Source organism: Salvelinus alpinus, chromosome 17, assembly GCF_045679555.1.
Source record: "Salvelinus alpinus chromosome 17, SLU_Salpinus.1, whole genome shotgun sequence".
Taxonomy (NCBI): domain Eukaryota; kingdom Metazoa; phylum Chordata; class Actinopteri; order Salmoniformes; family Salmonidae; genus Salvelinus; species Salvelinus alpinus.
In genome coordinates this window covers 20,329,602-20,346,624 of record NC_092102.1, presented here as the reverse complement: position 1 = coordinate 20,346,624, position 17,023 = coordinate 20,329,602, and the positions used below count along the sequence as shown (strand labels likewise).

At 42.4% G+C, this 17,023-nt stretch overlaps 1 protein-coding gene and 1 pseudogene across 6 annotated transcripts in view; both read right to left on the bottom strand.

Annotated features, from left to right (window-relative positions):
• Positions 1 to 497: 497 nt before the first annotated feature.
• On the bottom strand, positions 498 to 9,019 carry LOC139542428 (leiomodin-1-like; annotated as a pseudogene).
• Positions 9,020 to 9,181: 162 nt separating this feature from the next.
• Positions 9,182 to 17,023, bottom strand: part of LOC139542425 (lysine-specific demethylase 5B-B-like) — a 41,459-nt gene continuing 33,617 nt past the window's right edge. For all 6 annotated transcript variants that reach the window (XM_071347837.1, XM_071347838.1, XM_071347840.1 and 3 more), the window contains 2 exons: positions 12,988 to 13,257; positions 9,182 to 12,752 (listed from right to left, as the gene is read on the bottom strand). In XM_071347837.1, the coding sequence (XP_071203938.1) occupies positions 12,624 to 12,752; positions 12,988 to 13,257 (399 nt within the window). In that variant the 3' untranslated portion in view covers positions 9,182 to 12,623. The remainder of the gene's footprint in view (positions 12,753 to 12,987; positions 13,258 to 17,023) is intronic.

Below are 17,023 nucleotides of genomic sequence, written 5' to 3'. Positions count from 1 at the left end.
TACTTTCCATTTGAATTCCCAGAAATAAGCCAGCTCTACCTTTTCAAACATATCAGAGGAAACAGTCAAACAGATGCAAGGAAACAGTCGGAAACAGCAAGGGTCTTCAACTTCAAGCCAAACACACACACACACACATATATATATATATATATTTATACACACACACACACACACACACACAACAATAGCAATATTTATTGCCAACCCAAAGCTTCTAGATACTGTACATATGTACACTATCAACAGCTTGCAGTGTTGTGAGAATGCCCTCTATAAACTAAAGACTTTTGACTCTCACTGAGGTCTTTGTTACTTTAGTGTCAGGAGGGAGTAGAGAGCATTGTCATCTATTTTCAGTGGGGGTTCTCCTAAATGTGCGGTGCAGTACATGTCACTGTCTTCCTGGGGAAGAATGTTGGAGCTTTACATAATTATCTCATTATACACATGACAAGTGTCCTCTTCACCAAGAGAGAGAGGAAGAGAACAAGAGAGAGAGGGGATTGGGTAGAGTTTATTTGTTGACCGAGTTGGTGCAGAATGACGGCTGTCTGGTGAGGACATGCAAAATCTTATTCAAACTATGATAAAGCATAAACAAAGATCCAATTCACCTGTGCAATGGCTACAGGATCTGATACTTTAGATGCTGGAAATGCTGAGGGACACAAATTAGAGGCTTCAACATATCAAAAACAAATACTATTATTGTAACTGCATTATATGTGGGTACGATATCAAAGAAAGGGAACTTGGTCTTACTCAGTGAGCACGGCATTGATAGTTTTCTGAAGAATACACAAAGTGCAACCACAGTGCAACACATCAACAGTCAGACAGCTCCCACAACAACATGGACACTTACAAAACCTAAAGGAAAGAAAGAGAATAATTCAACAAATTTCAATCAAACCCGTTTTCCAGTGTTTTTAGAACAAAATAGAGTAGCCTAAAGTTAAATTACCTGTGCTGTCAATCAGAATCGATGAGGATGTTGGCTCGACATCCCAATCTGCAACAGGTAAGTTTTTGCATGGCACCATTAAAGTGACATAACAAAAGCATACAGAAGATAAATTGAAGATTTATTAGAATAAGAAAATAATTGTACAATAGGAGCTTATTTTTTAAGCTATTTAAAGTTATATCAACCAGCGTAAATGTGGGGACCTCTGGGAACACATATCTGTTTGTTTCTGTGGTGTCCTTCCTATCAGGTGTTAACAGTGAAGTGACCAATGAAGCTGTGGGTAGAAACAGTAGAGGATAGGCCGAGTATGATTTTTGTGCATTCAAAGACAATCAAATGGGATCAAAGCAAAACAATATGCATACCTTTACTCACAGAGACATCTACTTTTGTTAAAACATCTCTTCCCCACTTATCAAGTCCACAATAGTAAAGTCCAGAGTCCTGTAATTTCAGGTTTTTGATGGTGGCAATGAAAGTATGTCCATGGACATTGTCATACACAGAAAATCTTCCTACTGTGACAAATGTGTCCGCTTACACACTTCTGATGAGAATGTCACTGTAGGAACAGGGGTGGCGACACAAATATTAGGGCTTATATTGATATCCATCTGGATATGAACACTTAATGTCTAAAGATCCACCTTCATTTCCATGCTCTCCAATTTTGCTCCTTTTTGCATAACAGCTTAAAACTTGATAAAAGAGAAAACAATGTTATTCTTTATCATAATAACAAATAATAGTTGAAACGTGAAATAAACAAAAACTTTGTGGAATTGTTCGGCAGAAGTATATTCTATACAATTTGCACTATGCAGGAGTCTATTTCACAAAGAAAATAATCAACAAAAACTGTCTGCAATTGTAATCAACAACAACAAAAATGGTTTGTGTTAAACTCACCTGGCAAGTAAAGGAGAATCATCAGATAGAATTTCATGTTACATTTTTTAAATCTTATTTCACCACAGATCCCTTTTTCTCTCAAATGATCTTACTGTCACCATATCAGTTTCTACCCAGCAGCATCACTTGCAGTGTCTTAGGGCTGTTTTTGCCTATTACAGGAAGTGAAAAAATAAACTGATTGCAATGTTTCAGGAAGGAAGTGCTACAGACAAGTGCTACTTTTGTTAAATCAAAAGCCTATGAGGCAGACGGAGACATCGAAGACAGACGAAATATCCCATAATTGTTAATCTGGAGGAATTAAATGACCTGGTTATTAGCTATTAGATGCACTCTCGAAACCAGACATACGAATGTGTTTTGTTCTGTAAATACATTTCAGAATTTGCACTTGAATACATCAGGTAACACCTGTGGCCTGACATGTCAACCTCAGTGCTTTACTGTCCTCTAGTTAAAAATCTTTACTTGTCTTGGTATATTTTCATGTCATAAAACATCTGTATGATACAGTATGTACACCTCATGAGTCAATTCTAAACAACACAACATTCTCAAAAGCATTCTCAAAATATATTCCCTCCCTCTCAGGACACAATCTATCACAGTGAAATGTTTGCAAAGGTCAAGGGGTCTCCTGCCAGCTATAGGGAAGTCCCTCATACTTTCATGTTGTAAGCAACTGCCATCCCTATAGACAACTAATAGCGATTGACTGCTATTATATTACACATGGAGCAGATTAAGAACCTACGCACACTTCAGATACGAGTTGTGTGTTGCATACTAGCTATGTGTTTGGTTAAATGTTTTATTTAGCTGTACTGAACAAAAATATAAACGCAACATGTAAAGTGTTGGTCTAATGTTTCATGAGCTGAAATTAAAGATCCCAGAAATGTTTCCATATGCACAAAAAGCATATTTCTCTCAAACGTTGTGCAGAAATTAGTTTATATCACCATTAGTGAGCCTTTCTCATTTGCCAAGATAATCCATCCACCTGACAGATGTGGCATATCAAGAAGCTGATTAAACAGCATGATAATTACACAGGTGCACCTTGTGCTGGGGACAATAAAAGGACACTCTAAAATGTGCAGTTTTGTCACACAACTCTCTCGACCTTGTACTCTTCCGAGTCCGTAGGGGAGTTGTAGCGATGAGACAAGACTGTAACTACCAATTGGATATCACGAAATTAAGGAGAAAAAGGGGTAATAAAAAAATATATAATAATAATGAATTGTTGCATGTTGCGTTTATAGTTTTGTTCAGTATATAATATCCTTTAATCGTGACACTGGAAAATTATCTTTAAAAAAAACATTTTAAAAATGTCTTTGTTCATTCCTCTTACGGCTACTTAACTGTCTAAAAATACAGAAAATATGGTGACTTGCAATGTGTAAGCCTTTCCTTTCAGTTGTTCTCCCCTTTGAACTTTTCTGTTTCCGCTATGCAACTCCCCCATTCTCCCCACCTCTTAGCTGGACAAAGCCTCACATGAAAGAGCAGAACATCCAACTGACCATCATCCAGTAATTAAAAAGAACAAAGAAATTATTCTTACATCATACTGTGTCTTCAATGCAATGACCAAATATGAACATCTAAGGAGAAAAGGAGGGAGAGATTCAACTGAGGGAGACGGAAGTCAACAGGCAGTGTAGCCTAAGGTGGTTTCACCAAAACCACCTTCTGACTCACAGTACCCACTGCATTAGATATCTCTCCATATCTCAGCAGCAACAACAGAAGCAAGGCTTCGCCCCAGGTACTACTGTAAGACAAATGCAGTTCTGTTTCTGTATCAAGTCCAACCTTTTCTTCCTGTGACCCCCTGCCCGTTACTGAAGCAGCTTCGGAACATCAACCTGCAAGAGGGTAAAAGATTTAGATTAGATTTATATATATATAAAAAAAATATATATATATATATGTGTGTGTGTGTGTGTGTGTGTGTGTGTGTGTGTGTGTGTGTGTGTGTGTGTGTGTGTGTGTGTGTGTGTGTGTGTGTGTGTGTGTGTGTGTGTGTGTGTGTGTGTGTGTGTGTGTGTTAGCCTACAGATGTAATGAAAATTCCTCTCATACTGTTGGCTGCTCACCACATTAATCACATTGTACTGATTGCATTATCATGCTGCTTTCACAAACAACTTCCACTCCACTCCTCTCCTGTTCGAACATTTTTTAGAGCTTTCATAGTGCTCTTGCGAATGGAGTCCAGCAACTGGTCCCTAGTGTTCCTCTCTCCGTGGCGTGAAGTCAGCCCGCTGAATTTCCTCTGTGAGGCAGGCATAAGGGCTTTCCTTAGGCCCTCCAACACTGGGGCAGGGGGAGGAGGTGGAGGTGCTGCTGGTCCAGATCGGCCAGCCTTAGGAGCCTGAGGTGGAGGTGGTGGAGACCCAGGACGAGATCCAGCATCCCCAGCCTTAGGAGGAGGTGGTGTAGACCCTGTTCCAGATCTACCACCCCAAGCCTTAGGGTTTAGCTTACCCACAGCCTTAGGGCTCGCCATGTCCCCAGCTTTGCCGCTCACCTTGTAGAAGGGTTCAGCTGAGGGTTTAGGGGGGGACAAAAAAGGAGATGTTTTCATAAGGTTTCCTGTCCTCTTAGTCTCACCAACAGACTTGGGTTGAGGTTGACTAACTTCCCCAAAGGCAAGGTGTTCTTTTTTGTGTTAGTCTATGGTTGCGGTGTCTGGCATGATGACTGGAATGGCTGAAGCTGCTGGGATGAATGGGCTTGCAGCTGCACCTGTTTCTTTTCCTCCAGTCTACGTTGCCGCTGCAAGTCCATGTTCCGACTCAGGATGTCGGTCATGGTCATCCTTGGGCCGGCCAGCTCAAAGCCGTAGCCCAGCTTCATCAACCTGGTGTTGTTTCTCAACGCATTGGCCATCTCCATCTCTGTCTTGCCTCCACAGATGTGCCGCTGGTTGTGGAAGCGAAGCTCAGTGACAGTTATATTTTTCTCTAAGGCGTGTACCACGGCCAAAATTCCCTTGCCAGTGAGGTGGTTGGAATCAAGGATTACGCTGGTCAGAGACGTGTTATTCCGCAGAGTGCCGGCAATGGCATAAGCCACATGGTCGTCAGCCCAGGTGTTGGCTAAAGCAAACGTCTTGACATGTGTGTTGCGTTGTAGTGCTTCTGCAAATTGGATGAGAGTGTGGGTCTTGATGACATCTGAGTTGTTGACATTGAGCTCCGTCATTAAAGGGTCATCTTTTCTGACCTGCTCAAGGAGCTCATCCAACATGCTGGCCTCCTCGTCTCCCTCCATGACTTCACCAGCCAGGCGTTCATCCCTACTGCTGTTCTCTAGGTTTACATTGTTGACTTTACTGTATTTACTAGGATTCCTTTCTGTCTCATTTTCACTGTCTCTCTGTGTCTTATCCTGGACACTACTTGGTTTCCTGTGGGATTGGGTGTTTTCTCTCTCTTTGTCCTTCTCATTATTCCTCTTTTTCTTCGTCTCAGTACCTCTGAGTTCTTTTTGCTTTTCCTCTACTTTAGAGAACATTCCTCTCATCTTGCTATCCTTCATTTTTTGAGATTTCTCTTTCTTATCTTTCTCCTTACTATCGTCTTTCTCAGCTTGCCCTCGAAGCTTTGAAATCAGGTCCTTGGTTTTAGAGTCTGTCTTTGTTCTGTTTTTTCCCTCCTTTTCTTTCATATCCTCTTTTTTTGTTTGCAATTTTGAGATAAGGTGAAGTGTTTTGTTACTACGCTTATCCTTTTTGTTCTTTACTTCAACCTGTACTTCACTGCTATTTTCAACAATCTTATCTTCCTTTTTTTCACTGTCTTTGTCCTTATCTCCTCCTAACCTACTATGTGGTCTTTCCTCATTTTCTTCTCTACTCTCTCCCTCACCCTTCAAGTTCTTGCTCTCTGGTTTTTCCTCTTTGTCCTTGGATATGACTTCTTTGTCCTTGGATATGTCCTCCTTAGGGGTCTCCACAGCAGCGAAGTTTAGGTCCATGACATCCTGGTCACCCGGGTCATCGGACTTGAAGTTGAAGAAACTATCACAGCTCTTCCCCATCTTCTTCAGGCGTTCCCATTTCACTTTGTCAGTTGTTGGCTCCTTAAGTATGACGTAATTAAGAAAAGATAGTTGCATGAATCATACAAGTATGAAATGCAGTATTAGATTAATAATTATTTAATACACAATGTACTGTATGTTCAGTTTTATATATTTTTTAAAATATTTTCTGAATGGTTCTGGAATGTCCATAAGTCAGGACACAGCCTATGTAAAACCTATGGAACATTGCCTCTACGAGCACCCCCTGTAAAACTGTATATCTTGCATATAGCAATCAGGGTTTTTTCATCCATAACAGGGCGATGCGTCGGTAGGGATCTGCGAGCCACTGTGTAAGTAACTCTGGCAGATGTTTCCTTAAAAGGCAGTATGGGTCAGAGCGTTCTGCTCTGGAATTTCATTAGTCTTAGAATTGGAACCAGCATGCCAGCATTAACCAGACTCATTATTCCATGAGCCTGTATTTTACCTTGTTCATCAAAACCTTCTCCAGATCTCAAGGGGCTTTGTGAAAACAAGACGACATACAAAATATCTACAGCAAACACCCTACAGATGGCCAAGTACAGCTTTATAGGATGGAAATTAAGTATTGATAACTATACTACTGCTACATAATTGGTTCACATTTGAATACAGTGTGAATCATATATCCTGCTATTTATACATGTTCTCTTTATGGCTCAGGGGCTCATTTGTTTATGATTTAAAAAATGGGTCTGCCTAGGAACTCCTCAGACTTATGATGCCCCAGTGTGTAGGTTACATTTTGCCTGTTCACAAGACTTCTCTATAGCCTCTATACACGCAGCTGTTTCAACATAGCTCATGGTTCCTTACTTGCAACCTGTTGGAGCCTTTATCCAACAGCTGAGTGTCAACATACTCTGAGTCTCTAAAGATAAGCTCACTGTCTAAGCTTCTCTTTATTAATCATTAGGATATTATTGTATCATTTGAAAAAATAAACTTAATTTACAAAATAGGACACTGGTATTGTCACAGTCAAGATCTGAGACTTGTGTAATATCTCATATTTATATTTTATACTAATACAATTGCTCAGAGAAAGATTTTGTTTAACAAGTAATTTTTTTCTCATAAAAAAAAGGTAGGGTTCAAAATTACTGTTTTCAATACCTTTCCCCTTGCGAGGATAGCGGCACTGAGCCTTTAAAAAATGTTTAATGAGTTGGGAGGGATCTTAGACCATTCCTCCATGCAGAATCCTTCCAGATCCTCGATATCATTAGTCTGCATTTATGGGCTGCGCTCTTCAATTCAAACCACAGGTTTTCAATGGGGTTCAAAAAGCCATTGCAAAATGTTGATTTTGTGGCCAATTAACAATTTCTGAGGATTTTGATGTGTGCTTGGGGTTATTGTCTTGCTGGAAGATCTACTTGCGGTCAAATTTCAGCCTCCTGGCAGAGTGTCACGCCCTGACCATAGTTTGTTTTGTATGTTTCTATGTTTTGTTTGGTCAGGGTGTGATATGAGTGGGCATTCTATGTTGTTTGTCTAGTTTGTCTATTTCTATGTGTTTGGCCTGATATGGTTCTCAATCAGAGGCAGGTGTTTGTCGTTGTCTCTAATTGGGAGCCATATTTAGGTAGCCTGTTTTGTATTGTGGGTTGTGGGTTATTGTTCATGTTTTATGTGTACTTGTGTTCACGGTACTGTTTTGTCATTTGTTTGTTGTTTTTTTGTTTTGTTCAAGTATTCTATTAAAATGAATACTCACCACGCTGCATCTTGGTCCTCCTCTCTTTCGCCCGACGAAGATCGTTACACAGAGGCAACCAGGTTATTGGCAAAAATGTCCTGGTACTGGGTAAAGTTCATGATGCTGTTGACCTTAACAAGGACCAGTGGATTCAAAATAGCCCCATAACATCAAAGACCCACCACTATGTTTTACATTAGGTGTGGGGTTCTTTTCTGCTTATGCACTCTCATTTTGACACCAAACCCACCACTTGTGTGCTTGGCCAAGGATCTGGAAGGGACCTCACTGTACGTCTGTATTCCTATTTCCTATTTCTGTCAAACTCCAAACAATTATAGATGTATTTCCAGTAGAGACACTAACAGCAGTTATATTTGAAGTTAGCGGGTGAAATATTGCCCACAAAAGTATTCATCATCCCTGGTCTTGAATCCTGAAATCACTACACCATGTCTGGAATCCAGGGATGACAGGGTGAGGGTCCTGATATACTTGGGCACTTGAATAAGGTGTCAAATTGGTAGGCCAACTTAAAGTACTCAATTGACAGCTGTTCATACATCTAGGATACACTATTCCTACTGTAATAACACCATTTCAGGGTTCAACCAGCAAAAACAACTAACTATTGTATTTGTTATTGGTTACAAGCTGTCCTTTACGCAAAACTAACGACATTGGCATCATACCTCAAAGGACAGCTCCATTTGAATGAGTTTCTTGATTTCGCGCTCACAGTAATCAAGCATCGCCACCCTATTGTATTTTATTGACGGCTGCTTGTCTGTCTGGTTCCTCTGCCGGAGCCCGACTGGCACAGTTGGATCCGGGTCAATAACGGTCAGTTCGCACTGCAGCTCTTCCACCTCGGCGGGTGTCAGAGCGGCTAACAGTTTGTCAATATCGGAGTCCTCCTCGCTCTCCATGGGGCATTGATTCTGCACTTTCCACATTATTTCCCACGAAAATGTCCTGTTACGCAAACCGGTGCGTAATTGGTACGTCCGGTCTCCAAAAGTCCTTTGATAATAATAGTTGTATTGGAACACTAATCTCTGGTTCATTGACCTCTCCAGTCTCTCTTTGAAATAGTCTTTCAGTGCAATTGAAATAGTTTGGACAATGAGAGGGTACTGACCTATCAGACGAACTTCCTGGGCCGCCTCTCGAATAACTGTTTAGCTCAATGTCCATTTGAGATCAGCGCACTGGAGCTGGACTGGAGCCATATGACAACACAAGGAAAAATGCTAATTGATAGCTATTAAATCATCTATATTCTGTATGGAGCTATTATAAGTTTGTGCATGATGTCATCAAGAGAGAATTATACTTTTGTAGCATATTATGGCCATTTAATTCAAGGTTCTTTTTACTAACACCAATAATCCGTATGCATTCATCACGTAATAAACCTGCTTATATGATAGTGGTACTACACACAAGTGTTGATATTACGACATCTAGTGGACCAAATTAAAATATGAAAACCGTCCCTTAGATATTAGGAGAAAATGTTTTTATTCCACAATATAAACTGCAATGTCTCAAACTACTTCTCTCCATTCCTTCCCAAAGTAGCCCACCCAAGCACATACACTACATGACCAAAAGTATGTGGACAACTGCTCGTCAAACATCTTATTCCAAAATCATGGGCATTAATAAGGAGTTGGTCCCCCCCTTGCTGCTATAACAGCCTCCACTCTTCTAGGAAGGCTTTCCACTAGGATGTTGGAACATTGCTGTGGGGACTTGCTTCCATTCAGCCACAAGAGCATTAGTGAGGTCGGAAACTGATGTTGGCCGATTAAGCCTGGCTCGTAGTCAGTGTACCAATTCATCCAAAAGGTGTTCGATGGGGTTGAGGTCAGGGCTCTGTGCAGGCCAGTCAAGTTCTTTCACACGATCTCGACAAACCATTTCAGCATGGACCTCGCTTTGTGCACGGGGGCATTGTCATGCTGAAACAGGAAAGGACCTTCCCCAAACTGTTGCCACAAAGTTCAAAGCACAGAATTGTCCAGAATGTCATTGTATGCTATAGAGTAAGATTTCCCTTCACTGGAACTAAGGGGCCTAGCCCGAACCATGAAAAACAACCCTAGACCATTATTCCTCCTCCACCTAAATTGACAGTTGGCACTATGCATTCTGGATCGGCAGCGTTCTCCTGGCATCCGCCAAACCCAGATTTGTCAGTCAGACTGCCAGATGGTGAAGCGTGATTCATCACTCCAGAGAATGTGTTTCCACTGATCCAGAGTCCAATGGCAGTGAGCTTCACACCACTCCAGCTGACGCTTAGCATAGCGCATGGTGATCTTAGGTTTGTGTGTGGCTGCTCGGCCATGGAGACCCATTTCATGAAGCTCCCAACCAACAGTTATTGTGCTGACGTTGCTTCCAGAGGCAGTTTTGAACCCTGTCGCGAATGTCGCAACCGAGGACCGACAATTTTGACACTATGCGCTTCAGCGGTACCGTTCTGTGAGCTTGTGTGGTGTACCACTTCACGGCTGAGCCGTTGTTGCTCCTAGATGTTTCCACTTCACAAGAACAGCACTTACAGTTGCCCAGAGCAGCTCTAGCAGGGTAGAAATGTTACGTACTGACTTGTTGGAAAGGTGGCATGTTGAAAGTCACTGAGCCCTTCACTAAGGCCATTCGACTGCCAAAGTTTGTCTATGGAAATTGCATGGCTGTGTGCTCGATTTTATACAGCTGTCAGGAACGGGTGTGGCTGAAATAGCCAAATCCACTAATTTGAAGGTGTCCACATACTTCTGTATATAAAAGAGCCTTCAGAAAGTATTCAGACCCCTTGACTTTTCCATGTTTTGTTAGGTTACAGCCTTAAAAAAAATATATCTAAATAAAAATTCTACACATAAATATCACATTTATATAAGTATTCAGACCCTTTCCTCAGTACTTTGTTGAAGCACCTTTGGCAGCAATTACAGCCTCGAGCCGCATTGGGTATGGCGCTACAAGCTTGGCACACCTGTATTTGGGGAGTTTCTCCCATTCTTCTCTGCAGACCCTCTCAAGCTCTGTCAGGTTGGATGGAGAGCGTTTCTGCACAGCTATTTTCAGGTCTCTCCAGAGATGTTCGATCGGGTTCAAGTCCGGGCCACTCAAGGACATTCAGAGACTCGAAGCCACTCCTGCATTGAACCTTAGCCCCAGTCTGAGGTCCTGAGCACTCTGGAGCAGGTTTTCATCAAGGATCTCTCTGTACTTTGCTCCGTTCATCTTTCCCTCGATCCGGACTAGTCTCCCAGTCCCTGCCGCTGAAAACCATCCCCACAGCATGATGCTGCCACCACCATGCTTCACCGTAGGGATAGTGCCAGGTTTCCTCCAGATGTGACGCTTGGCATTCAGGCCAGAGAGTTAAACTTGATTTCATTAGACGAGAGAATCTTGTTTCTCATGGTCAGAGTCTTTAGGTGCCTTTTAACAAACTCCAAGCGGGCTGTCATGTGCCTTTTACTGAGGAGTGGCTTCCATCTGGTCACTCTACCATAAAAGGCCTGATTTGTTGGAGTGCTTTAAAGATGGTTGTCATTCTGGAAGGTTCTCCCAACTCCACAGAGGCACTCTGGAGTTCTGTCAGAGTGACCATCGGGTTATTGGTCACCTCCCTAACCAAGACCCTTCTTCCCCGCTTGCTCAGTTTGGCCGGGCGGCCAGCTCTAGGTAGAGTCTCGGTGGTTCCAAACTTCTTCCATTTAGGAATGATGGAGCCCACTGTGTTCTTGGGGACCTTCAAATGCTGCATACATTCTTTGGTACCCTTCCCCAGATCTGCGCCACCACAATCCTGTCTCAGAGCTCTACAGACAAGTCCTTCGACTTCATAATTTGGTTTTTGCTCGACATGCACTGTCAACTTGGGAACCTTATACAGACAGGTGTGTACCTTTCCAAATCATGTCCAATAAATTGAAATTACCACAGGTAGACTCCAATCAAGTTGTAGAAACATCAAGGATGATCAATGGAAACAGGATGCACCTGAGTTCAATTTCAAGTCTCATAGCAAAGGGTCTGAATTCTTATGTATTTTTTATAAATTTGCTAAAATTTCACAAAACAGGATTTTGCTTTGTCATTATGGGGTATTGTGTGTAGATTTGAGGATTTGTATTTATTTAACCCATTTTAGAATAAGGCTATAATGTAACAAAATGTGGATAAAGTCAAGGGGTCTGAATACTTTCCAAAGGCACTGTATAGTGTATGTGGCAGTTGATCCAGTTCCTTCTGTCTGCTACATTGCTAGTCTACAACTGTAACTTACCTCAGTCGATATGCTTTCTGTTCTGTACATCAAACCATTGCTGAAGCATCAACACATAGTTCAGAGGAGACCAATCCATTGAATTCAATTGAGACAAACATTATTGCTCAGATAAACTTAGTCTACCAAAAATGATATAAGTCATAAGTATGATAGAATTACTAAGTATTGGGTCTCCCAGAAAATACAGTTCTCTCTATCACATGATTTATTATGGGGAAGGATGGGACCTTAACCAACACCATCTGTCTCTGGTTTTGCATGCAAGGAAGTTCAATATACTGTAATATACCCTTGGATCTTCACAGAGTGCCTTATTGTTTGACTCCTTTGCACCACCCATTATATGGAAACCCATGCAGCACACTGACTCCACATCATGTCACAACCACAAACAGTTCAAAGGAGGAAAGAAAAATATGTAAAAAATACAAAAAAGTAACAAACAGTATAGTTCTGGACAACAACCCAATAAAGAGAAGGAGATAGCACCGTTGTCACAAAGGGGATGAGGACAAGGAGAGCTAGGTCTGTGACATCCTGACTTGTGTGGCCGAGTTGCTAACGGAGTAGGCCGAAAACCGGCAGACTTCCAGCTTTCCTTCCAAAACTCCATCCATTCTCTCCTCAAATCCTCAGCGGCCATCGCTTATTGTACAGCTGACACACACATAGTCCTCTTTCTCAGCCAACTCGGCTGTCACACCCACACAGACCTGGTGGAACCACTGGTTACAGCTGCCGTCACACTGGACCCAGTCCACCTGAAATAAGTCAAAAACACCAAATAAAGAAAACTCAAGTGACATAAGCCAGACAAGGAACTGAACATTCAACACATTTTACAATTTCTTCTACAAACAAACTGCTAGGCATTCTGTCCCTCTCTCCATATTTGAACTCTAAAACAAGCAGTCAGTCAATCAGGTTCTCGCAATTAATAAAATATTGCTTATCTTTTTTCATATTTTCTTATTATCAGTGAGTGATTTATTGTACCTCATCTCCTTCTGGCTGCTGGCATCCCTCTGCTGGACACATGGCCATCTCCTCTTCAGAGTCGTCTGACTGGGAGAAGTCGGAACGAGGAGATGAGGAGGTCGAGGTCGAGGCTGCCCTGCGTTCCAGGTTCTTCTCCTTGTTCATTTTCTGTCTCTTGTTTTGGAGCTTCTTGGCCTTGTCCCTGCGCTCTATCTCCAGAGCCTCCCTCTCCAGGCGTCGCTTGGCCTTCTTCTCTGCTCCGTTAACTACTTCCTTTTTCAGGCCATCCTGAAGAGATAAAAAACATAACATCTTAAAAGTAAGTAAACTGTATTTCTTATTTTCATCAGTGATGATATGGTAACAGTAATAAACCAAATGCTTTTATAGGCCAATCATAAAAATACATACAATTGAATTTAATGTATTTGTACGAAAGGCTGTGGGGAAATGGTAGTCATCATAGTAAAATAGATAGAAGTTAGTCATTTCAGAGCTGTAGCTCCGCCCACCAGTGAAATGGACAAAAACATGCTGGGCAATTACAGTTTAGAGAAGTCAAGTGAGAGAAAGTTCCAGCCATCCTGTGGTTTTCCACTAGTTAGCTTTCATTGTGTTAGCCAAGGCCAGTGTGCATCCTTGTTGATATGCAAGTACATATTTAATATCCTTCAGGTGTTTTTCTACAGACGCACTTGGGGACATTATTGTCATTTTATGGATACGCAAATTAGGCGTTTCTACTGCGAGCCATCAAGAGCTAGCAACTGTAACGAAGCTTGCTAGCTCCGTCTCTCCGATCATATTATTTCTGACATTTAGCCTAGAATTCGTATTTTGTAATGTCCCCCAGTGCCTTTCCACATACCCTGTATAGATGTCCAGAAGATGGCACCGAAAGACATGGAAGCTCTGCTTCTAGCTCCTAAGCAACTTTTCAGTATTTAGTTTTTTTGTGTTATTTCTTACATTATTAGCCCAGAACGTTTTTTGTGTTATTACATACAGCCGGAAATAACTTTTGGATATCAGAGCGGCGGTAACTCACCAGCATTACGATCAGAAATACGACTTTCCCGAATTTGGATCCTTTGTTCGTACCCTGCAAGGCAATTTAATTTATTCCTGATCCAAGATGCCACCGGCGGAGGAGAGATGTTCTGAGTGGACTTCAGAGTCGGAAAAGGAGGCGTGAACACCATCCACCACTTCCGAGTATATTACTCGATAATGTTCAGTCCCTGGACAAAAAAGTAGACGAGCTCTGGGCAAAGATCTCCTTTCAGAGACATCAGGGACGGAATCATGGCTCTCTCTGGATATACTGTCCCCGTCCATTCAGCCAACTGGGTTCTCAGTACACAGTGCAGATATGAATAAAGAACTCTCCGGGAAGAAAAAAGGCGGAGGGCAATTGAACTTATTCCAGAGGCTGCCTCAAGACGCCGCCAGCAGAGAAGAGGTATTCGGAGTGGACTTCGAGTCCATCCAACACTTCAGAGTATTTTACTCGCTAATGTTCAGTCCTTGGACAATAAAGTAGACAAGCTTAGGGTGAGGATCTCCTTCGAGAGAGACATCAGGAACTGTAACATACTCTGTTTCACAGAATCATGGCTCTCTCCAGATATACTATCCCCGTCCATACAGCCAGCTGGGTTCTCAGTACATTGCGCAGACAGGAATAAAGAACTCTCTGGGAAGAAGAAAGGCGGTGGTGTATGTTTCATGATTAACTACACATGGTGATTGTGATAACGTACAGGAACTCAAGTCCTTTTGTTCACCCAACCTAGAATATCTTAATCAAATGTCGACCGTATTAACTCCCAAGATAATTCTCTTTGGTTATAGTAAGAGCTGTGTATATTCTCTCAAGTCGATACCAGGACAGCCGTCAAGGAACTACACTGGACTTTCTGCAAACTGGAAACCACATATCCTGAGGCCGCACTTATTGTAGGTGGGGATTTAAAACAAAAAGAAATTTGACAAAACACGCTACCGAAATTCCATCAACACATTGCCTGTAGTACTTGTGCTACAAAATCTCTCGACTATCGTTACTCCCCCTTCTGGGATGGCTTCAAGGCCCTCCCTCACTCTCCCTTCGGCAAATCAGATCGACTCTATTTTGCACCTACCTTCCTATACGCAGAAAGTCAAAATAGGAAGTACCCGTGCTAAGATCTATTCAACGCTGGTCTGACCAATCGGAATCGATGGTTCTAGATTGTTTTGATCACGGGGAATGGGATATGTTTAGGGTTGCCTCTGAGAATAACATTGACGTATACACGGACACGGTGACGGAGTTCATCAGGAAGTGTATAGGGGATGTTGTTCCCACTGAGTATTAACACCTACCCAAACCAAAAAACGCAGATAGATGGCAGCATTCGCGCAAAACAGAAACAATGAACCACCACAACCATGGCAAGGTGACTGGGAATATGCACAAACATAAACAGTATAATTATTCCCTCCGTAAGGCAATCAAACAGGCAAAACGTGGAGTCGCAATTCAACAGCTCAGACCCGAGACGTATGTGGTAGAGTCTACAGACAACCACGGACTACAAAGGGAACACCAGCCACGTCGCAGAGACTGAAGTCTTGCTCCTGGATTAGCTAAACACCGTCGCCCGCTTTAAGAATAACACAGTGCCACTGATGCGGCCTGCTCCCAAGGACTGTGGGCTCTCGTTCTCTGTGGCCGATGTGAGTAAGACATTTTAGAGTGTTAACCCTTGCAAGGCTGCCGGCCCAGACGGCATACCTAGCCGCGTCCTCTGAGCATGCGCAGACCAGCTGGCTGGAGTGTTTACGGACATATTCAATCTCTCCTTATCCCAGTCTGCTGTCCCCACTTGCTTCAAGATGTCCACTATGGTTCCTGTACCCAAGAAAAGGTAACTGAAGTAAATTACTATCGCACCATAGCACTCACTTCTGTCATCATGTGCTTTGAGAGGCTAATTAAGGATCATGTCACCTCCATCTTACCTGATACCCTAGACCCACTTCAGTTTGCATACCGCCCCAATAGATCCACAGATGATGCAATCGCCATTGCACTGCACACTGTCCTATCCCATCTGGACAAGAGGAATACCTATGTAAGAAAGTTGTTCATTGACCATAGCTCAGCCTTCAACACCATAGTACCCTCCAACCTCATCATTAAGCTTGGGGCCCTGGGTCTGAACCTGCCCTGTGCAACTGGGTCCTGGACTTCCTGACAGGCTGCCCCCAGGTGGTGAAGGTCGGAAACACCTCCACTACGCTGATCCTCAACACAGGGGCCCCACAAAGGTGCGTGCTCAGCCCCTTTCTGTACTCCTTGTTCACCTATGGCTGCGTGGCCACGCACACCTCCAACTCAAGGCCAGCATCCCGGAGTCGCCTCTTCACTGTTGACGTTGAGACTGGTGTTTTGCAGGTACTACTTAATGAAGCTGCCAGTTGAGGACTTGAGGCGTCGGTTTCTCAAATTAGACACCAATGTAGTTGTCCTCTTGCTCAGTTGTGCACCGGGGCCTCTCACTCCTCTTTCTATTCTGGTTAGAGCCAGTTTGCGCTGTTCTGTGACGGAAGTATTACACAGCGTTGTACGAGATCTTCAGTTTCTTGGCAAGAATAGACTGACGAGTTTCAGAAGAAAGTGCTTCGTTTCTGGCCATTTTGAGCCTGTAATCGAACCTACAAATGCTGATGCTCCAGATACTCAACTAGTCTAAAGAAGGCCAGTTTTATTGCTTCTTTAAATCAGAACAACAGTTTTCACCTGTGCTAACATAATTGCAAAAGGTTTTTCTAATGATCAATTAGCCTTTTAAAATGATAAACTTGGATTTGCTAACAATGTGCCATTGGAATACAGGAGTGATGGTTGCTGATAATGGGCCTCTGTACACCTATGTAGATATTCCAACACTGAGTGGACTTCTTATTTACAACATTAACAAGGTCTACACTGTATTTCTGATCAATTTGATGTTATTTTAAATTGATGAAAAAAAAGTGTTTTTCTTTCAAAAACAAGGACATTTCT